The following is a 22408-nucleotide window of genomic DNA, read 5'->3' as shown; positions in this document are numbered from 1 at the left end:
GACAATGTATCAGGCACAGCTAACACTACCATGCTTTGTCGCCTACACTCATAATTGCAGAAAATGCTGTCAGGCTGAGATTACTGAAAATAAACATCTAATTTTCCCATCCTAGATCAAGGAGTCCCTGGATTGATTCATGGACCCCTGAATCTGGGAATCTCATTTAAAAGGCCCTGTGCAGGGATACCTGGGTGGCTCAGTGGCTGAGCATCTGCTTTTGGCTCAGGTCATGATCCTGGGGTCCTGGGCTTGAGTCCTGCATTGGGCTCCCCACAAGGAGCCTGCTTCTCCCTCTGCCTTGTCTCTTCTTCTCTCTCTGTGTCTCTCATAACAAATAAATAAAAAAATTTTTTAAATCCACTATTAAATAAAAAGGCCCTGTGCCTGACCTCCTCTCCTCTTGTCTCCCTGTCCACCCTGTTCCAGCCACACTGGCCTCCTCGCTGTGTTTCAAACACGCCAGGCATGCTCCTGCCTCAGAGCTTTTGTGCTGGCTATTCCCTCTGCCTGGAACTCTTTTCCTCAGATCCGTGTATGGGCCACTCCCTCACCTTTATTAATTTTAAAAAAAGAAAATATTTGAGATAAATACACTAAGGTTCAGAGACTCTAAGTGTCTTTTACAAAGTCGCACAGCAACTAAGTGTTTGAGCAGAGATGCCAACCCAGCACATTGCAGTTGCCTAATAAACAAGGGCCTGGGTGAGGAGGAACAGTGCCCATCTATGATAATGAAGCACCAGTGAGCTAATTCCATTCCCCCCCAGGGAAGATAGTTTGCCCAGGGGTGGTTGATGTTCAGTCACACAGAGTGGTGACCACCCAAGTCTGGTCCAGTCTCCAGGATAAAGAGATGGCAGATGGCCTTGGTGACTGCATGCCCTTCCCCTGGGCCTGGCTTCCTCCCACACTCCCCTCCCCTGCAGGATGGCACATGGCTCTGGCCTACAGCTCAGCTAAAGGAGAAAGTCTCCTTGGCCGCCTGCCGGCATGACCCTGAGGCCGCTCCAAGCAAAACTGTTACATCTCTAAAGATAGTCCCCTCACCAGGCACTTAGTTGCACCTGGTGCCCTTACTAGAGTCGCAGGGCAGGGCCTGGGAGTGATCCCTAGGGGCAAGTGCCCTGCCAGGAGGCAAGGCCACATGTCTGGACCTGCCAAGGGCAGAGGCCTGGTTCGGTTTCCGTCTCCATCCATTCCGCGGTCCCAGCTTGGCCTGGAGGCTGAATGGCTGGGTGGAGCCTGATTGCCCAGGGTGGAGGATGCCAGGATGGGCAGGAGGTAGGGAGTGGGCAGTTCTGCTCCAGCCAAACTCCAGCCTTGATTGTTCTGGGGCTTCTCCAGGGCACCAGCACCACCTAGGAGCTCAAGTATACACATCCACGTACTCTCTTGCTCATGCACACTCCCCTATACATACACACAAAGACACACATGTGCATATGCACACTCATATCCACACTGATGTACACAGACTCACACAGTACTGTAATACAGTTACGCACTCATCCATCCACACCCACACTCGTGCACAGATATGCACACACTCATCCATACACATCCACTCATGCAGACACGCATCTACATGCATTTGCTCATTCACGCAGTTGCCACTCCTCTTCAGGCTCTTGCACTCATACACTCACATACCAGACCAAATAGATGCCACCCCAGGGCTCACCCTTTGCTACAGTTCCTCTCTTAGAACCAGCAGTACTCTCCCACTGCTCCTTTAACACGGAGTCCAGCCCTCAATCTACTAATGATTAAAAGGAGGCTCACAAAAGGGCATGATAGCTCTAAGGTCACATAACATCGCTGTGGCAGAGCAAGGGTGAGGACCTCCCAGCCACATCTGCAGGACCTGCTTTTGGCTAATGGAGCAAATGAATCTGTGAATGAGTGTTGGGGGTTCAGGGACTAATTACCTCTCCCTCTCCACAAGGAAAAGAGTGTTTGTTAGCTGTGAGGGGGGCATGAAGTACTACTTTAGGACATCAACCATGGGTGTGAGGTAGTGTGTGTGTGTGTGATGATAGAACCCATGTATTAACCTCCTGTCTCCTGTGCTGGGACATTATCCATGTCATCCCATCCAAACCTCCTGCCATGCTTGAAAGAGTGGATTACATTCCTCATTTCATAGAACCTAAGATCAGAGAAGTCAAGTGACTTGTCCAAGATCACAAAGCAAATAAGCAGCAGAGCAAGGCTTCAAATCCAAATCTGTCTCCTTCCAAGACCTGATCTCATACAAGTGGCTAAGACACATTATGCCTACAGTGTGCCAGGCACTGTTCACAGGGACTGGAGTATCTCATCCCCACAGCAGCCCTCTGTGGAAATTGCTAGTGGGACTCTCACTGGACAGGTGAGGAAACTGAGGTACACAGATGTAAAGCCAACTCACCCCGCAAGCAGGTGCTAGAGCTGGGATTTGAACTGACAGTCTGGCACCCAGTCCAAGGTCTGACCCAGGATACCATGCTGCTCCTCTGTGCATGACTCCTGGCACCTGGGAGGGAGGCTGGGGATGCCTAGTTCCAAGAGCTACCAACTGGCTGTGTGGGGACATGTACACTCCAGGAGAACCACTTTTGCTGGCCTCAGTCTCCAGTCTCCAGTGGCAACTGCTTCCCTTCCCCCTGGACTGGAGCCATTAGTGGAGAGGGGTGGAGTCACTTGCCATCATTCTTCTGGGGGACCTTGGACCAGTCGTCTTCTTTCTGAGCCTTAGTCCACTGGCAGGGGGCAGCTGGACCAGGTGACCTCTGATTGTCTTCCGGCTCAGAAATGTTGGGCTGGGTCAGGAGCAGACCCCAGCCTCAAGGCTCTCCATTAGCTTCTAGTAGCTCAAATGTTTGTCTGGGACCCCTTAAAGACATAGGAAAGATGAAGGAGGGACAGGCCCAAGACTCCTTGAAGGTGCCCACAGGGCATTTGAATACTGGTCTGGGAGTCAGGACCCATTGCTTCCAGTTTCAGGTCTGCTGCTAACTTGCTGTGTGCCTTTGGGGAAATTACTTGCTGTCTCTGGGCTTTGGTTTTCTCATCAAGACAAAGGGGATAGTTCCTATTCTATTCTCTTCTAAGAGCTTTTGTGAGCATCCAACAACAGATGGGAAGTGTGTGGGGGCACTAAAAGACTCAGCTGGTGTTGGCAAATTATTTTGCACCTTGTTTTATTTCCCAAATAATTTGAGAAATTTAGCTATTGATTATGCTGATAAGAATTTCTATGAATTTCCTGGCCTGATCTACCCCTAGGAGCCAGGCTGAGTGTCTAATCGTGATAATGAAATCATGAGTTGAATGCCATGTACCAGACCCTGGGGTGGTACTATTAATACTTCCAAATAAGAATGCTGAGGCTCAGAAATTTTAAGAAATCTGCCCAAGCACACATAGCAGAGCCCAGAATCCTACCCCAGATATGTCCCACTGTGAAACCCAGTCCTATAACCAGCAGGGAGCACTGCCCCTTTGCCCCAGAGTAGGGCTGTGTTCCTCCCACCAAGAGGCTCTGGGCCCGTGGGAGAGTCCCCCCCCCAACCCCTCCCTACCTCCAGGAGCCCAAGAATGAGCTGGAAGCAACAGTGTCACCTCCTGTGTGTGACCTCTGACCTCCCTCCCTGCATGCCCCACCCCGCCTGGGCAGAGTGTCCCCTTGTGTCTGCCCGCCTTCCCTGCTCTGACCCTGGCGCCTGCAGGTGCGGCTGGTGATCGCCGAGAAGGGCCTGGCGTGTGAGGAGCGGGACGTGAGCCTGCCACAGAGTGAGCACAAGGAGCCCTGGTTCATGCGGCTCAACCTGGGGGAGGAGGTGCCCGTCATTATCCACCGAGACAATATCATCAGCGACTATGACCAGATCATCGACTACGTGGAGCGAACCTTCACAGGAGGTACGGCTGCCGTACCCACCAGGGGCTCAGCCACAGACCCCGGGGACCCCACAGGCTCAGACAGGCTCCCAGAACCTTGGGGAGCCTGAGGAAGCCCACTGGGGCAGTGGACATGGCCCAGTCTTCCCGAAAAAGGAATGATGGGACTGCAAACAGGGCTCGGATGCCCCGCAGGAATCACAGAGCTACAGGCATGGCAACGATGCTTGGGATGCCACAAACCCTTTCCCGGACACTCCAGGGAGAGGGCTAGCCCTGACACGCCCCTAGGAGCACTGGGGCTGCAGCCTCCTTCCCCAGGAGCCCTGGAGTCAGAGGCATGGGCACAGGTCCTCAGAACCCCCAGGCAGGAGCAGGACCCAGGCCCTCCTAGTCACCAAGACAGGACCCAGATCTTCCAGCCACTCCAGGGCATGGACAGGGCCCAGCCCACTGAATCCCTATAAGCATAGTCAGGGCCATGGAGCCCCGGGAACCCCATAGACATGGGACCCAAGTACCCTAGAACATTGCAGATGTGAGGAGGGCCCAGACACCACAGAAACCCACAGGACCCTATGTCTCCCTCTCTTCCTCCAGCCCCCTTCGGATTCAAAAGCCCCCTGCCTACGGCAGATGCCGCAAACCACAGCTGAGCGAGGGGCAGGGCCCAGACATAAACTGTAGAGAAAAATTAGTTGCCGGCAATTAAAAATCAAAGAAAGTTCAGTTTTAAACATCCAGGTTTCTGGCTTCTCTTGAAGCCTGGCAACACTGGGCCTAGACCCCCACCGGTCAACAAGCCTGGAGTGACGAGGAGCTGCCCCCCAGGAGACAGGCTGGCAGGACTCCCGGTGGGCAGGCAGGACCGCTAGGATCCCGTGTCAGCCTGGGGAAAGGGGTAGACCTGTGGGCCTCGACATTTCAGGATTTCGACATTTCCCTGGGATTGAGGGATGGGGTAGGTGGCCAGGGCAGGCCCTGCTAACCCCAGCCCAACCCTGGCTGCACCCCGCAGATCACGTGGTGACCCTGATGCCTGAGGCGGGCAGCCCACAGCACGCGAGGGTGCTGCAGTACCGTGAGCTGCTGGACGCGCTGCCCATGGACGCCTACACACACGGCTGCATCCTGCACCCCGAGCTCACCACTGACTCCATGATCCCCAAGTACGCCACGGCCGAGATCCGCAGTGAGTGCCACGGGTTACCCTTGTTTGCCCACCTTTCTGCTTTCAACAGGAGTTCTCCTCCTCCACCTCTTCCTCCCACTGTGTGTCTCTTACCAGCTGTCTTCCTCCTCTCCCTCCTGATCGCCCCCATCCCTCTGTGCCTCTCTCTCCACCCTGTTCTCTCTGTCTCTATTAATCTCCCTGGCATCCCTCTGGGTGTTCTAAGTAGATACTAGGTGTCAGTAAATGGTCACTTTCTTCCTCTTGAAGCCAATGTTTAAAAGTGGGAAGGGGCAGGTTGTGGAACTTGATCCTGTCCCTTTGGAGTACTACCCTCAAACAAGACTTGGAATTTAGCAATATCATCCTATCTCCATTCAGTCAACAACATTTATGTGGTCTACTATGGCCCAGGCCCTGGGCAGGGGGCTGGGGACAGATGGGGACAGCCACAGCCTCTACCATCCCGGGGTCACAGTTCCATCCTGACAAGTGACCAGGTGATTGCAGCGTGGGACTAAATATGTTTGAACAACCTCTCGGGAGGGCAGCCTGGCACTCTAGATGGAACACAGAAAGACCCACACCTTGGAGATGATCCTGCAGTTATACCTGGCTTTGTGCACCACGAATCATGTACAAGGACATTCATTGCAGCATAGATGGTAACAGCAAGAAGCTGGAAACAACCCAGGTGTGCATGAGTTGGGAACTGGGCAAATAAATTCTAGTCTTCCCGTACACTGGAACACTTCTAGTCTTCCCATATGATGGAACACTGTACAGCTGTTAAAAAAAAATAAGCATATGACGCTGGGTGTTACATGCAACTGATGAATCACTAAATTATACCACTGAAACTAATAATACACTATATGTTAACTAACTTGAATTTAAATATCTTTAAAAAATAACCATATGGGATGCTCACTAAGATATATTAGTAAGTAGGAATGAAGGGCAAAAAATGCACCTAGTGTGGTATCATTAACATATTTAAAAGGGGGTTAAATGGACACACAGGTGCTTGCAAACACAGAGGATTCCTGAAGGATATATGAGAAGGTGTTTGCCTTTGGGGAGCAGAACTAAGAGACCACAGATTCAGAGGAGAGAGATTTACTTTTCACTGTACATTATTGAATATTGTTTGGATTTTTAAACAATGTGTACATATAACGTGTTCAAATACTAGTTGATTAAAGACATGTCACCCTAGAGCCTCTCAGTGTTATGATAAGGAAGCAGGAAGGCTACGGGACCAGGGAAGGTCACCATCTCAGCCTTGGGAGCATGGAGAGCTTCTGAAATGCAGCAGCATCCAAGGGTGACCAGGAGGCACAGGGGAAGGAGAGCTAGAGAATCCTTTCAGTGTCAGGGGTAGGAGAGAGTGTGGTATGTTTGGGGAACTGAAGGAAGTTCAGTGTGGATGAAGTGTAGCCCAAGAGAAGTATGAGTGGCTGTGGTGCAAGCCTGGGGAGTGAGTCTGGCAGAATGGGAATTTTGTCCAAAGAGCAGTGGAGAAACAGGGATGGGAAGTGACATGATCCGATGTGCGTTTTACAAAGTTCCCTCAACTGAGAAAAGAATGGGTGGGCAGTTAGGAGGTCCTGGCTGTCATCTAGGTGAGCAATGGTGGTGACCTGGACGAGGCGAAGACAGTCCCTAAATGTTTCTGGGGGTTTGAGGCCCTTCTTCATTCTGCCATGAGTCATTTGAAGAAGTCTAGGAGGCAGTGAGGGATCCAGCCTGTTCCTCTTTTGAGGAGAAAGATCTCAGGGCTCCAGCCCCCCTGGGGGAGGGAAGGGGATCTCAGAGGATACAGAAATCATCCTGCAGTGACCCCTCCAATCAGCCTAAGGTCTTTCCTGGGCTTTGCTGATTTGCCCTCCTGGAGTCTAAAGACAGCCACATGTGCAGCCCTGGGTGACTGGCAAGAAAGAAAATGCCATACTTGACCTTCACGTTCATAAAATATCGATGAGACTTAATATAGCCTGAAAGCTAAAAGGTCTGGAAGTGTGTTTAACTGGGTTTTGTATCAGTCCAGGAGATGGGGTGGTGGATGGTGAGATATCAGAAGGCAGAAGCTGAATACCTGCAGTCATTCACTCACTCATCCTATTCATTCATTCATTCATTCATTCATTCATTCATTCATTTAACTCTCACTAAGCTCTTGTTCTGTGCCAGGTCTGTACTGGGTTTTAAGGAAACAGAGACAAGTATGACAGAGCCACTGGTCTCCAGAAACTCAAATTCTAGTAGAAGACACATACATCCAGAAATAAGTACAACAAAATCTCCATGTTTAGTGGTACGGGTTGTGCACTGCACAAGTCCAGGGGGCACTTTTCACATAGATTGCAATGTGAATGGATTTGTGCAATGGCAGCTCTGATTACTGTATTTGCACTTTCTGGCAGAAATCTGGAGGACAAAGGCATTGAGTGGTCAGATTCAGGACAGACCTCGTGGAGGTGATCTTAAATTAGGGCTAGAAGGGGATTTTCGGGAAGAACACAGAGAAAGCTATCCCAGGAGGTAGAAGTAGAGTGAGTAGAGGCCCAGAGGTTTGGAATGGCCTGGTACATTCAGGGAATGCCAAGCATTTGGAGTCTGGGGACAGGGACAGGTGGGACAAGTCAATGAAAGATGGAGTTGGTAAGAAGAGAGGAGATGGATCCCGCTGTTTTTTATTTTTATTTATTTATTTTTCCTGCTGTTTTTTAAAGGCAAGTTGAAGAACTTGGATGTTATATGAGGGCAGCGAGGAGCCAGGGATGGGTTTTAAGTGGGGAGTGGCATGGTCAAGTGTGTGTTGGAGGAAGACCTCTTTGATGTAAGTGGGGAGAAGGGCACAGAATGGAGAGAGTGCTGGTGTCTCTGGCTGGGTCAGCATCATCCAGAGACATCAATGAGGGGATCTGAACTAAGGGAGTCAGGATTGACAGGGAGAAGTTAAGTATGAGAAAGAATAAGAAAGAGGAATCAACAGGACCTGGGACTGATTTGGTGCAGGGATGAGGTGAAGGAGGATTGAAGGCACCCCCCAGGCATCTGGCTTGGCTCAGTGTGGGGCAAGGGTGCTGCAGTTGGGGGAGACTGCAGGCAAGGAGCAGATGAAGCAGGGAAGATGATGAGGCCGGGTCGGCCAGGATGAGTTCAAGGCGCCTATGTGATCTTTAAGTGGAGTTGGGACACAAGGGAAAGGGCAGGGCAGGATTGGGGCACCACTGTCCACCTGACCTGCCACATCCTAAACTTACTGGCCAAGAATTTTGGAGACACTCTACCCCGATCATGGAACAAATTCCAGGATCTTATCCTGCATGATGCTTTCACCTCCTCTTATAAGTCCCCAGAGTTTACAGTTAGATTCTCAAAGTTAGATTATAGGGCACTTCTCTCTCATTAAGAATAATTTTCGGACTTCTGGGTGACTCGGTCGGTTAAGTGTCTGCCTTCAGCTCAGGTCATAATCTCGGGGTCCTGGGATCAAGACCCTCCAACCCTAATTAGGCTCCTGGCTCAGGGCAGCCCTGGTGGCTCAGTTTAGTGCCCTGGACTCTTCAGCCCAGGGCGTGATCCTGGAGACCCGTCAGGCTCCCTGCATGGAGACTGCTTCTCCCTCTGCCTGTGTCTCTGCCTCTCTCTCCCTCCCTCTCTCTCTCTCTCTGTATGTGTGTGTGTGTGTGTGTCTCATGAGTAAATAAATAAAAATCTTTTTTTAAAAAAGGATCCCGAAAAAAAAAAAAAAAAAAAGGATCCCGGCTCAGCAGGAAGTCTACTTCTCCTTCTCCTGCTGCCCTTCCCTCCTGCTCCTGTGCTCTCTCTCACTCTTGCTCTCTCTCAAATAATTAATAGCTCTTAAAAAAAAAAAAAGAATAATTTTCAAGGTTATGGTTTGAGTTCCATCACTGACCCACTGTTCCATCACCCTTCCCTTTTTGGCTTCTTAAAAGGCCAGTTTTTCCAGGAAGTATGGGGTTAGCATATCCCCAAATCTTCAGGAAAATTGCCTCACCAGAAGAAGTTTCAACACCAAAAGTCTTTTATGGTTTTTCGCACCTTAAGCAAGTTTTTCCTTGTGAGCTATAGTGAGTGAGCACTAGACGAATTAGCAGATGGACCCAAGCTTGAAACCTGTTTATCATTTACTAGTGTGGGCTATTATTTAGCCTCTCTGAACCTGTTTCCTTACCACAGGAAAGGGTGGGGTTGGGGGAGACATGCTCTGAAATACGTGTTTGTCCAGATTTATAACCTATCCATTTCTGGCAAATTCCTCTTCATCCCCTAGTAGTCTCCTCCCTCAGTGAGGTTTCTTGATGCCTGGTGGCCCAGGCTGGTGGCCCTGTGTGTCCCACAGCATTCTGTTCACTCTTCATTACAGATTGATCATGCTGTATTAGAAAGATTTATTTATGTGTCTGTCTCTCCCACTAGCCCAAGCCTAGGGCAGGATGGCATATCATCCATCCCTACCTTGCAGCCTGTTGTGCTTCCTAGGTGTTGGTTGTTGATATTGTTATTTCTCAGGCCAATGTTTGAGGGGGACCTACTGGAAGTAGGGAAGTAGTGGAAGAAGGGTTACGGGTAGCCCTGGGTATCAGAAAGATGGAGACTTCCTTATTCTCTCCCTAGGACATTTAGCCAACAGGTAGCCCTGGGTATCAGAAAGATGGAGACTTCCTTATTCTCTCCCCAGGACATTTAGCCAATGCCACCACAGACCTCATGAAATTGGACCATGAAGAGGAACCCCAGCTCTCTGAGCCCTACCTTTCCAAACAGAAGAAGCTCATGGTGAGTGCTTCCAGACTTGCCCAGTTCCCTTCCCAACCATCTCTCTCATGGAACAGAACAAATGGAAGAAGCTGGTTCTAAATGGAGGATCAGCTGATGACATGAAATGGAAACAACATGGCTTGCTTTTCCAATCCTGTCTCCTCTGTCATTTATTGGCTATTTGAACTTGGATGAGCCACTGGCCCTGGTGGGTCTCCTCACATCTTAGGTTGTGTCCCTAAGAGCAGAACACTGGACAGAGGTTCTTGGGTAAGAGTGGCATTGAAGGAGTGTTCTGAGGAGAGGAGAACCCAGTAGGGGTGGGGGGGATTGGGAAGAAGTGGGCGCCAAGTTCTCCTGATCCCACAGGAAGCTCTGCAGCATAAGTGTCACCACAAACTCAATCCACATTGAGGCAAAGGGCAAGCCTTTTATACTCCTGTGTTAGTCAGTCATTGGCTACAGATTGTCTGGTGGGGGTATAAGGGGGTATATAACCTCCCAAATATTTCCAGGCAGACCTGTTGCCTGAGAGCAATTCTCTCGAGAAGGGGCAGCAATGAGCTGCTATCAACTGATCCTCACAGCAGCTGGTGTATGAAAGTGCCAGGTCTGGTCAGGACAGCCAAGCTCACAGTGGGACACCCTCTACACTGACGGGGTATTTGGAGGCTGGGTTTGCCAAAGGGGGTTGGGGTCCAGCTCCTTCCATCCCTGGTTATCCAGGCTCAGTGGAAGCCAACTCAACTCCCCTGGTTCCTGCCTATCTTGTCCCCAGGCCAAGATCCTGGAGCACGATGATGTGAGCTACCTAAAGAAGATCCTTGGGGAGCTGGCCATGGTGCTGGACCAGATCGAAGCGGAGCTGGAGAAGAGGAAGCTGGAGAATGAGGGTGGGTGCCAGCTCTGGGGTAGGTGGGTGCTGGAGCCTCTTCAGCCCACCCACCCCTGCCCAATTCCAACCCCTTTATCCTGAAGATCTCAGAGGACCTCCCAGGTGGTTAGGGTCATGGGCCATGGAGGCAGAGGGTTTAAGTCCTAGCTTGACCACTTAGTTAAGTGGTTAAGTCCTTAACCTTAGTTAAGCTAGGTTTAAGTCCTAGCTTGACCACTTAGTTAAGTGACCATGGGTCAAGTGCTTCACCTTCCTGGAACTCAGTTTCTCATCTGTAAAATAGGAATAATAATAAGACCTATCCCAGAAAGGTGTTGAGATGTTGTATGAAATAATACATGTAGGTATTAGGTCAGTGCTTAGCATCCAGTAGATATTTAATAAAGGTTGGTGAAGATGATGATGGTGGTGGTGGTGATGACCAGGACCCACCACATCATCTCACCTTTCCCCCACTCAAGGATGTATTACGGTTCTTTCTGACCTTGATTCTTTCTGTTCTTGAGTGACTCTCTGGACCCTGAGCCTGCCAAGTTCCCATCTCCACTCCTTTTGCTCTTGCAGCAATTCCGCTGGGAGTACCCTCTCCATGCCACTCTGCTCCTTCTTCCTTCTATGTGCTGTCTTTGCCACCACTCCTCTTCAAGTTTGATTCTGGACCTTCTCATCTTGCTCTGGTGGCCTATTAGTCTTGTCTCCTCAGTTATGCTAACTTACAAAGCTATGTGACATGCACTGCTGCACTCACAGCTTCACACATGCACACACCATCTATATGGGAAAGCTGTGGAGCAGTGTTCAAAAAGATTGGTTTGGGGCACCTGGATGGCTCAGTTGGCAGTGCATGCAGCTCTTGATCTTGGGGTTGTGAGTTCAAGCCCCACGCTGGAGTGTAGAGATTACTTAAAATCTTTTTTTTAAAAAGATGGTTTTAGCATCAGACAGGTTTGAGTTAGAGTTCTGGCTTTGCTGTCTGTACTGTGACTTGAATAAGTTGCTTTCCTATTGGAACCTCAGTTTCTTCATCTGTAGAATGGGCTGATAATAATACAACTTAATACCACCTTGTTGGACTCTTATGAAAAGTAAAAGCACTCTGAACATTGTCTGAACATGCTAGTTTAAACATACGATAACTAAAGTCATGCATATTCTCTATTTGAGAAAACAGAGGGTCAGAGAGATACAGGGACTTACTCAAGGTTGTGCAGCTCATTAATGGCATGGTCAGGGCAAGAACAGATTCCTTCCTGACAGGTGCAGTGCTCTTCCAGCATCTCACAGCAGAGGCAGGCATAAGGTACGCATAGATAGCTAAAGTCCTGAATAGGATGTTGTCATGAGATCTAAAGCCAGGGCCCTAAGTCCTCTGTAGAAAAAAAGCATGGCAAGGCTTAGTAATGAAAATAGTACACACCTCAGGCAGGAACTTTCTCCTTTCTGTCAGAGAAGGTTCTTAGGGGAAGCCACCACAGAAGAGTGCTCAGAGGCCGGAAGGCGTGGTGTTTCCAAGACTGTCTCTGGGCTCAGAGTCCCAGCTATACCCTTCTCTCATTGATTGACCTTCATTCTCAGGCACATCTTACATATTTATGGGTTAATTTGCTCGGGTGCCCTAATAACAAAATACCACAGGCTAGATGGCTTAACCTGCAGAGATTTACTTTCTCACAGCTCTGGAGTCTGGAGTCTAAGGTCAAGGTATTGGGAGGTTTGGTTCTTCTGAGGCCTCTCTTGGGCTTGCAGAGGCTACATTCTTGCTGTGTCTTCACGTGGGCTTTGCTCCGGGTACGTGCCCCTGGTGTCTGTGTGGCAACATGTTCTTTCCTTATAAGGACACCAGTCAGATTAATTAGGGCCCACCCTGATGACCACATTTCAACATACTTAACTCTTTAAAAGCCCTTTCTCTAAATATAGTCTCATTCTGAGAGACTGGGGATTAGGGCTTCCACATATGAATTTTGGAAGGACACAGTTCAGCCCATACAATGTATCTTTAACATCACTTACTGTGAGCCAGACACTGCTAAGTGTTTCACATAGTTCAACTCATTTAAGGCCCATAGGAACTCTAGGAGGTAAGTAATATGAGCAACCCTATTTAACAGATGAGGAAACTAAGACACAGAGAGGTTCAGTAACCTTCCCAATGTCACACAGATAGAAATGGTGGAGCCTAGATTCAAACCCGGGCTCCCAGAGTCTTGAGTTTTTAAGCACTAGCTCTGTTGCTTCTTCTGTTCTCTAAGAACATAAAATGAAATGATCGATCAAGGGAGACATGGAGTATGACCTCCCTGATACGATCAAGGGAGACATGGAGTATGACCTAGATGGAGGGCAGAGTTGATGGTCCTGGAGAATAGCTGTGGGTGCTCATTCCTCATGTGATTCCTAGTTTGGGAGCTTCTGACCTCAGTCTTTGTTTTGGTCCTGAGCTTTTCCAAGAGGAGGCAGCATTGTACTGCCCCATGGCAAGATGACTGGGGTTGTTCCAGATGGAGATGTTGGACAGACTTGGTGTCCCTCCATAGCTGGGGGAGGCAGCAGAGGTGTGGGTGGTGGTTGGGCCCACATAGTCTCATTCACTCACTGTAGTACCCCCCAAAATTCCCTGGGGATAATGCTTATGCCCTCCACTTGTCCCCTTGTGGGGCAGAGAGCAGGATTGGGAAGTGTTATAATGTCACAGTTAAGACCCCTGGCATGGAGCCAGATGACATTGATATGGATTCTTGATCAGCTACCTCCTAGTTCTGTGGCCTTACAGAAGTCACTTCACCTCTCTGAGCTCATCTATGAAACGTGGATAATAATAAGATCTAGGTTACAGGAAGGTTGTGAGGGTTCATAAAGATAACAGGTGTTGATCACTCTCCACAGTACCTGGCTAAAGGTAAAATGTTCTAGAAATAGAATCTCAAAAATAATTACTATTACCATTCTTTTTCATTCATTTATTGAAATATTTCTTAGACACCGACTATGTGCCAGGTCCTGAGGATAAAATTGCAAGTAAAAAACAAGATGTCGCTCTTGCTCTCATGGAGTTTACAATCTTGTGGAGAAGTATTAAGATTGATAGTAAAAAGAGCCAGGCAGATTTGATGAAGCTTCTCTGAAGAGATGGTGTTTCAAATGAGACCTGAAGGTTATGGAGGAGCCAGCCTAGTGAAGAACCAGGACAGGTGTGTCCCAGACTGAGGGGACACCATGGAGGAGGGTGGGGATAGCTGGGAACTCCCCAGTAACTGGCTACTGTGTGGTAAGTATTGGGGAGAGTGGCATAAGTGAGGCTGGGCAGAGTCAGAGAGATGCAAGATCATGGGGCTGTATTTAGAATTTAGAATATACTCATATTTATATTTAATTTATATTTAGAACTTAGTCTATATTTAGAATTTAGATTTTGTACTGTCTACGATTGTACACATCTGATGGCAAATCCTCAGAAGGCTTTGAGAAGGGGATTGTATTAGTTAGCTTTTGCTGCATAACGAATAAACACTAAATCTGAGTCACTTAAAAAAACCTTTTATTTGTTCATGATTTGTGGCTTGGCAATTTGGGCTGGGCTCAGCTGGGATGCTTATCTCTGTCCTGCATGCTGGTGGTGGTAGCATCACTCACGTATTTGTAGTCAGCTAGCAGTCAGTGACCTCCCTGGCATGGCTAGTGGCTGACTCGCTGTCAGCAGGGCCAGTGGGCCACATGTTGCTCATCACCCAGCAGGCTAACCCAGTTTTATTCAGCAGCAAGGGAGCAAAGATTCAGTGTATAAACACTTTTCAAACTTCTATTTATGTGGAATTTACTAGAGTCTCATTAGGTAAAGCAAGTATGGATTAAAGGGTGAAGGCTTAGACTCTGCCTCTTGTTGGCAGTGGCAGCAAAGCCACGTGCATACAGGAATGGGAGGACTTGGTGGCCATTTTTGAAATCCACCCAGGGTGAGATGTTCTGATTTTATTTTTTTATTTTTTTAATTTTTTTTTATTATTTATTTATGATAGTCACAGAGAGAGAGAGAGAGGCAGAAACACAGGCAGAGGGAGAAGCAGGCTCCATGCACCGGGAGCCCGACGTGGGATTCGATCCCGGGTCTCCAGGATCGCGCCCCGGGCCAAAGGCAGGTGCCAAACCGCTGCGCCACCAAGGGATCCCAGATGTTCTGATTTTAAAGAGCATTCTGGTTACTGTGAGAATGGATTTCAAGGGAGACAGAATGGAGGCTGTCGTAGCAGCCCAGGAGGGATGATGTTGGCTTGGACCAAGGAGAAGACAAGGGAGATGGGGAGGCGTGGATGGACTCGAGAAGCATTTTGGAGACAGAATGGATTGGAATTTGCTGAGTGGTCAAGTGAGGAGGGGAGAGTAAGGGAAAATAATCCAAGATGACTGCTGGGTTTTGGTCTGAGCTACCGAGTGCTGCTGTTTCCTGATATAGGTAAGGGGAGCCGAGCGCTCGATTTGGAACACAGTGAGTTCAAGAGGCCTTCCAGACACCCAGGAGGGGGTGTCACAATCCATTCGGTATTCTAGTCTGCCTTGTAAAGGAGAGGTCAGAATTTGGAGAGAGATTTGTGAGTCTCCAGCATGTATGTGGTATTTAAAGCCTCAGAACTGGGTGATTTATCTAGGGAGAGAGCGGAGAGAGACAAAACAGAAGAGTCAGGGCTGATGTGTCCTTTTGCTCCACAGTAAATTGCCCGTGAATTAGAGGCTGAAGCAGCGACAAAAACCACATTTATTACATCACACACTTCCTGTGGCTCATGAGTTTTGGAGCAGGGTGGCTGGGTGGTTGTAATTTAGGGCTGCATGATGCAGGTTGCACTCAAGATGTTGCCTGGAGCTGCAGTCCTCTGAGCTGGAGAATCCATAGCCAAGATGGCTCATTCACATGGTTCCCATCTAGACATCTCAGTTCCCCGGTTCCTCAATACCTGCCCTTCTCGATGGGGCCACTTGAGTGTCCTCACAACATGGCTGCTGGCTTTGCCTGGAATGGGTGAGTGCAGAGAGAGAACCTACCGTTGGGAGTCATTGTCTCTTCTGCCACATTCTATTCACTAGAGGCAAGTGACAAAATACTGTCTATATTCAAGGGGAAGGAGATTGCGCTCCACCAGAGAAGTACTGAGTGGCTTGCGAGCGCATTTTAAAACTACCACACCTGCCCTGAGGTCTCCCCGCATCAGGGGAGAGGTAGAGGCAGAGAAGCCAGCAAAGCCGACTGAGAGAGTAGCCAGCGAGGCAGGATGAGCCTTATGTCAGTAGAACCCAGAAGGGATGTTTTAAGGAGAGAATAGTGTCAAATGCTGCTGGGAGTCTGAGTGAAGCAAGTGGGGGAAAGCATCCCTTGGATTTTGTCTCATGGCTGTTGGTGGTGACCTTGACAAGGGCGGATTTCCATTGGACTATGAGGGTTGAAGGCCGAAGAGTGAATGCAAGGTGAGGAATGAAGACAGCAGATGTCGGCACCTGTTTTGAGACATTTAGCAGTGGAAGGGACTAGAGAGATGGAATGGTGCCTGAAGAAGGAAGTGGGGTGAAGAGAGGAGATATAAGAGCATGTTTTCAGGCCGGTAGAAAAGAACCCATGGAAAGGAGAAATCAGTGCTATAGGATGGATGGCACCAAGTCCAGGAAAGGACACGAGGGGCGTGCATCAGACAGAGGCCCCATGGGAAACAAGGAACCTTCAATTGGGTAAGCTTAGACTTAAAAAGAGAATTTCAAAAAAGAGAATTTCATCAAGGGACTGTTTACAAATATGTGGGCAGGATGCAGGCAGAGCACAAGGAAAAATGGGGTGCCCGGGGCCTGAGGTTGTGAGGGGTGGGAGTAGCTTCAGGGCCCCGGACAAAGAGGCTGTGTGGAGAGGGGGACTGCCTGACAGGAGCTATACCTTTCAGTCTGTGGCTCCCACCTCACTCTCACCCACCCTCCTACTTCCTGCTTCTGCTTCCCAGTAGCTGAACCTGACTGGAGCCAGAGGGCATGGAGCCCCACTAGGGTATCCGTCAAGTTGTCCTCCTGGGGCACAGAGCAACATGGAGAAGGGAGGAGGGCGTTTCTGGAAGGCAAAAGAAGGATGTGCAGCCTCAGATGGGTGCAGAGAACCCAGAGGGCCTGGCCTTAAAAGGGGGTGGCAGAAGGCAGTGTGCATGGGCCTGGCTTTGTAGGGTTCATGGTTGGTGTGAGGGCTTTCCTGGCTGAAGGTTCCTCTTTTCTGAATGCAGCATGTGGTGACATTATAGGCTGAGCGAGGACTAGGGACAGGGTGTGAGGAGAGAAGGAAGCTGTATGGGGGCAGGGCGTGGGGAAGCCAGTCTACTCCAGAGCTAGCAGAGGCCCCAGCACGGCCAAGTGCCCTCCCTCTTGGGCTTTGTGCTCATGAATTTGAAGCAGATCTGATCAGTGTAACAGTCTCTAGCACCCTCAGCTGGCAGGCTCAGGATAGGATTTATCCAGGGCTGGGGGCTTTTCGAAGGGATGCACAGCTAGAGGAGGGGGCAAACTGAAGGGTGACATGCCAGGTAGGGACACATGTCCACCTACATGGTGGTGGTGGCTCTCAGCATTTGCCCATACACATAAACACAGGCACGGACACACTTCGATAATGACACACGACACACATACATGCTTATGAACATCTGTGTGTAGGCAAACAGCCAAATGGACGTGGGCATCACTTCACTTACACATGTGGGGGTTCCACGCCACATGGATGCAGATGCCCACGTGTGCAGATACCCACATGTATAAACACAGTCGGCTGCATGGACTGGAGCAGGTGCACACATGGGCGGATAGACACACCACGCATGACCCGGACACACAGATCTGCACACAGACCCAACAGGGAGCGCACCTATTGAAAGGGGCCCGAGTGTATGTAGAGATGCAAGCCTCTGCGCGTGCTCATCTGCACATGGAAAGAGGCAGTGTTCTGCGGTGGTTCCAAGCACAGACTCTGGAACCACACGGCCTGAGTTCAAATCCAGGCTCTGCTCTTCCACGTCATTGCTGTGTGGCGTTGGCCAAGTTACTTGACCTCTCTGTGCCTCAGCGTCCTCAAGTGTAAAGTGGGGATAATAATAGGACCTATCAGATGGGTTGCTGTGAGGCTTGGGGAGGTGACACTGCATTCTCTGGCGCATCTCCCACTTCATAGGCCGTTCCTTCTCATGCACCCTTGCTGGTTTCTCCTTGTCTGTTCCCTAAATCTTGGAGTGCCCCAGGGCTCAGTCCTTGGTCCTGTTCTCAAATCTGTCTCCTCCGGTCTGTCACTGAGGACTGCGGGCCCCTGGCCCTGCCTCCTTCCACTGCCCCTCACCCCCATCCTGATCTCACCACGCTCCGTACCTGGCAGTAACTCCCTTGTCCACCAGCAAGAACCCTCCTTTGCCTGCACCATCAGCTTCCTTGCCCTCTTCTGGCTTTATCATGCTTTGCAAAACCTCAGATGGTTACACCCAAGTCTCTACCTGGTCAGCACCTGCGGCCAAGTGTGGCTGGAGAAACACACCTGTGCCGGCTGGTCTCACTTTGAATTCATGACCACGAGCCTTTGATGGCTCTCTGGTTGCCCTAGGCCTCCCCCCGTCCCCTCTTCAGGTGACTGCTTAATACCTTCTCTGTCTTCCTCGACCTTGCAGCCCCTGCCTCCACTGAGAAAACACAAGTCTTAGGAAGAGACCCACACGGCTACTCTGCTGCCAGCAGCAGTGCTCAGGCATCACCGCGTTTTTATCAGCCTTAAGAGGCACGTTTGTTGCATCGCATCTTAACATCTCTGAAATTGGGATGTTTCTCACAAAGTTTAATTGGTACCACTTGTTCTCTCCGGGGTGGCTGTCTTACACTCCATAGCAACTTAAATTTGATGAGATAGGGATCCCTGGGTGGCGCAGCGGTTTGGCGCCTGCCTTTGGCCCAGGGCACGATCCTGGAGACCCGGGATCGAATCCCACGTCGGGCTCCCGGTGCATGGAGCCTGCTTCTCCCTCTGCCTGTGTCTCTGGCTCTGTCTCTGCCTGTGTCTTTGGCTCTGTCTCTCCTTCTATCTCTCAAGAATAAATAAATAAAATCTTTAAAAAAATTTTTGATGAGATATAGCACCACGCACTCCCTCCAATTACCTGGGACTGAGCTGTCCTTGAACTAGCGACCCCTCCCCTTGCATCTTGATGTCCATCTGCTCCCGCGTTCACGCTGGTAATCCCTTCCACTGTCTTCTGTAGCATCATTTCTGCCTCTCTGCTCCAACATTCCCATCAACATGCTGGGTATTCCCTCCCCGCTTGCAAAGACACTCTTGACCTGTCTCGCATTATTGGTGTGTCTTTCCCATTATAGCAAAACTCTAGAGAGTGTGATCCTTGCTCACGGTCTCCAGTTCCTCTCCTCCCTTTCTCTCTTGGACTCCCTCCAACCAGGCTTTCAGTGTCAGCATCCTCTCCTACTGCTCTTGTCAAAGTCACCAGTCTCGGCCTCCTATTTGACCTCTCTGCGGGGTTTGAACACCCCCCTTCTCCTTGGAACACTTTCATATCTTGGCTTCCAGGATAACACCCTCTCCTGGTTCATCTCTCACCTCACAAGTGCCCCTGCTCATGCTCCTCCGCTGGTTTTCATCTTGCTTCTGAATCTTGAAGCCCCAGAGCTCAAGATTGGCCCTATTCTCAGTTCTGTCTATAGTCACTACCTTGCTTCTGAATCTTGAAGCCCCAAAGCTCAAGATTGGCCCTATTCTCAGTTCTGTCTATAGTCACTACCTTGCTTCTGAATCTTGAAGCCCCAAAGCTCAAGATTGGCCCTATTCTCAGTTCTGTCTATAGTCACTACCTTGCCAATGTCCTCCCACCTCCATGCTGATGATGCACACTTGTACTAGGTACGCATACCTCTAACGCTGATTCATCATCTCCCCTTGGATATCCAACAGACATCTTGAAGGTTATGTAACAAGGACAAACTTCGGATTAGAGCCTTCATTACACTTTACCTCCTCCTCTTGTGAAACCACGAGCCTCTCAGGACATGGTGTCTTGTTATGTGTCATGTCATGTCAGGTCTTTATGCCCAACACATACTACTAGATAAACATTCACTGGGTGAATGAATAAATGGATGAACAAGAAGACACAGGGTGGGAGGGATGGAGGGGCTCAGGCTTTGATGGAGGAAGGCATCAGATTCAGGATATTTCTGAGCTGAAAGGAACATCTGCTCAAAGATGCAGAAATGAGCTTCCCAAGACAGCAGACCTTGTAGGAAGTGGAGGCAGAGGGGAAAGCATTCCAGGCATGAGGCCCAGCAGGGGCCAAGGTGGACATGGAGGTGGACATGGAGCTCCTTTGGTCTCTTAAATCACGTCTTTGCTCAAAACCCTGCAATTCTCCCCACTGACCGTGTTCATATCCAAACTCTTTTGTGGGGCTTCTAAGCTTTTTCATTAGTTTATCTTCCATCTACTTCTCTAATCTTGACTTCTTGTGAATCACTCCTTGTTCACTGGGCCTCCCAGGCAAGCCATACGCATTTCCAGTCCCTCAGGCTGCTGTGTTGAGAACAGACTCTAGGGAGTCAAGGGGAGAGGCAGCCAGATCTATCAAGAGGACATTCTGACATTCAGGTAGGAGAGGATGGTTGTTTGGACGGGACTGGTAACAACGGAGGTAGCCGCATACTCTGTATATATTTTGAAGAGAAGTTGATGGGAATTGCTGACACACTATACATGGGAAATGAAAGAAAGAGGTCTCAATGCAGCATGGAGTTTTCACCCGAGCAAACTGAAAGAGTGGGCATGCGGTCGCTGACGTGCAGATGAGAGTGGTGGGTTTGGGGGTGACAATCAGGAATTCGATTTTGGACATACCAAGTTTGAAATGCATGGTGAGCAGCCAAGTGGAACTGTCCAAAGGGCAGTTAGACGTAAGTGTCTGGAGTTCAGATACATGTATTTACACTTAAAAGTCAGCTGATTTGAAGAAAAAAATACCAACAGAAGTGGTATAAGCCTAGAGCAAAAGTGATTAAAGCTGTGAAGAGTGAGGAGCCCCAGCAGCAGTGCTGTGGCAGGTGGGCGTGTAGGTAGGCCAAAGCCCGAGGAGTCAGTGGCACAGAAGCGAGTCAGGGAGCAGAGGCTGGACCCTCCACTCCCATCTCTTCTCCCTTCCGCTCCAGGGCAGAAGTGTGAGCTGTGGCTCTGCGGCTGTGCCTTCACCCTCGCCGACGTCCTCCTGGGAGCCACCCTGCACCGCCTCAAGTTCCTGGGACTGTCCAAGAAGTATTGGGAAGATGGCAGCCGGCCCAACCTGCAGTCCTTCTTCGAGAGGGTTCAGAGGCGCTTGGCCTTCCGGAAAGTCCTCGGCGACATCCACACCACCCTGCTGTCGGCTGTCATCCCCAATGCGTTCCGGCTGGTCAAGCGGAAACCCCCATCTTTCTTTGGGGCGTCCTTCCTCATGGGCTCCCTGGGTGGGATGGGCTACTTTGCCTACTGGTACCTCAAGAAAAAATACATCTAGAGCCAGGCCCGGGCTTGTTGCCTGTCGGTGTGTCTGTACTGTGTGACTCCCAGCAAGCTCTCAGTAATGCACTGTCTCATGAACACTTGGACAGCCACTCCCCGCCCCGTTTGGAGTAATTCTGTCGTCAATGTGAAAACATTCCATAGTTTAGAAGTAGACGTTGCCAATGCCGTGAGTTGAGGCCACGGCTCTACTAAAGGAGAGAAAGAGTGAGTGTGAGAGACAGAGAGAGAGAAAGAGAGAGAGAGGGAGAGAGAGAGAACAGAAACAAAACACGAATGCCTTTTCTTTTGATTCAAGGTCTCAAGATGGAACTGTGGGGACTGGTTAGGATCTGAGGTGAGTCCCAGGCTGTTTCATCCACCAGGGCCCAGATGCTGGGAGGTGCTGGGGGCTCGGAGGGCCTGACCCCTCGCCTCACCTTCCCTCTTGCCCAGGGAACTCTTCCACAGGACAAAGCCAACATCAACACTGACTCTTCTAAGTGGTGCCTCTGGGTGGGGCTGGGGACCACAGACCTTGGGGGGGTGGGGGTGCCCTGAAGACCCCAAGGGGCCCCACTCTTCTCCTGCACATGGACGGAGATAGCACTGGCTCAAGCCAAGGCAGTGGTGGCCAATCACCAGGTCATGCCTGGGACTGACAGCATGAGCACACCCTCTTATTCCCCCCTCGCCCCCGATTTGGCCAGTGTATTTTATTTGACACTTTCCCAGAAGCCCCTGGAGGCAGCAGCCATCATCCTCTTCCCATCTGGGGGTGACTTTTCCCACTATGGGAGGGCAACTTCCAGTGAGATCTATGTTGGCCTTCTCTCAGAAGGTCAGTCCTGGCCTGAGTGCAGGGGTGGGTCTGGAGGTGGATGGACTAGGGTCTTTCTCTCTGCCTAATGCCAAAGCCACCTCCTTTAATTCCCACCTTGCCCATCACTCATGGGGCTGCCCCTGTGCCCCATCATGCCACATGGAGGGGGTGGGTGGTACCTGCATCCCTGCTGCCTCCCCTGGTTGTGTCTCACTCTTCCTGTGCCTTTTGCATGTTGGGAGAGGGTCTGGGTGTCACTGCCGCTCATGCTTAGAAATCACTGAAAGTCCCCAATAAAATATTCAGGAGGAA

At 50.0% G+C, this 22408-nt stretch overlaps 1 protein-coding gene across 1 annotated transcript in view; it reads left to right on the top strand.

Annotated features, from left to right (window-relative positions):
- The window catches only part of GDAP1L1 (ganglioside induced differentiation associated protein 1 like 1), a 26963-nt gene extending 4555 nt beyond the window's left edge, over window positions 1–22408 (top strand). The window contains exons 2-6 of the mRNA XM_025998756.2: window positions 3714–3906; window positions 4904–5077; window positions 9768–9865; window positions 10626–10740; window positions 20946–22408. Coding sequence (XP_025854541.2) covers window positions 3714–3906; window positions 4904–5077; window positions 9768–9865; window positions 10626–10740; window positions 20946–21289 — 924 coding nt within the window. The 3' untranslated portion in view covers window positions 21290–22408. The remainder of the gene's footprint in view (window positions 1–3713; window positions 3907–4903; window positions 5078–9767; window positions 9866–10625; window positions 10741–20945) is intronic.

This window comes from Vulpes vulpes, chromosome 14 (genome assembly GCF_048418805.1).
Source record: "Vulpes vulpes isolate BD-2025 chromosome 14, VulVul3, whole genome shotgun sequence".
Lineage (NCBI taxonomy): Eukaryota > Metazoa > Chordata > Mammalia > Carnivora > Canidae > Vulpes > Vulpes vulpes.
The sequence above is the reverse complement of the archived record's forward strand: the minus strand, read 5'-3'. Positions and strand labels throughout refer to the sequence as shown.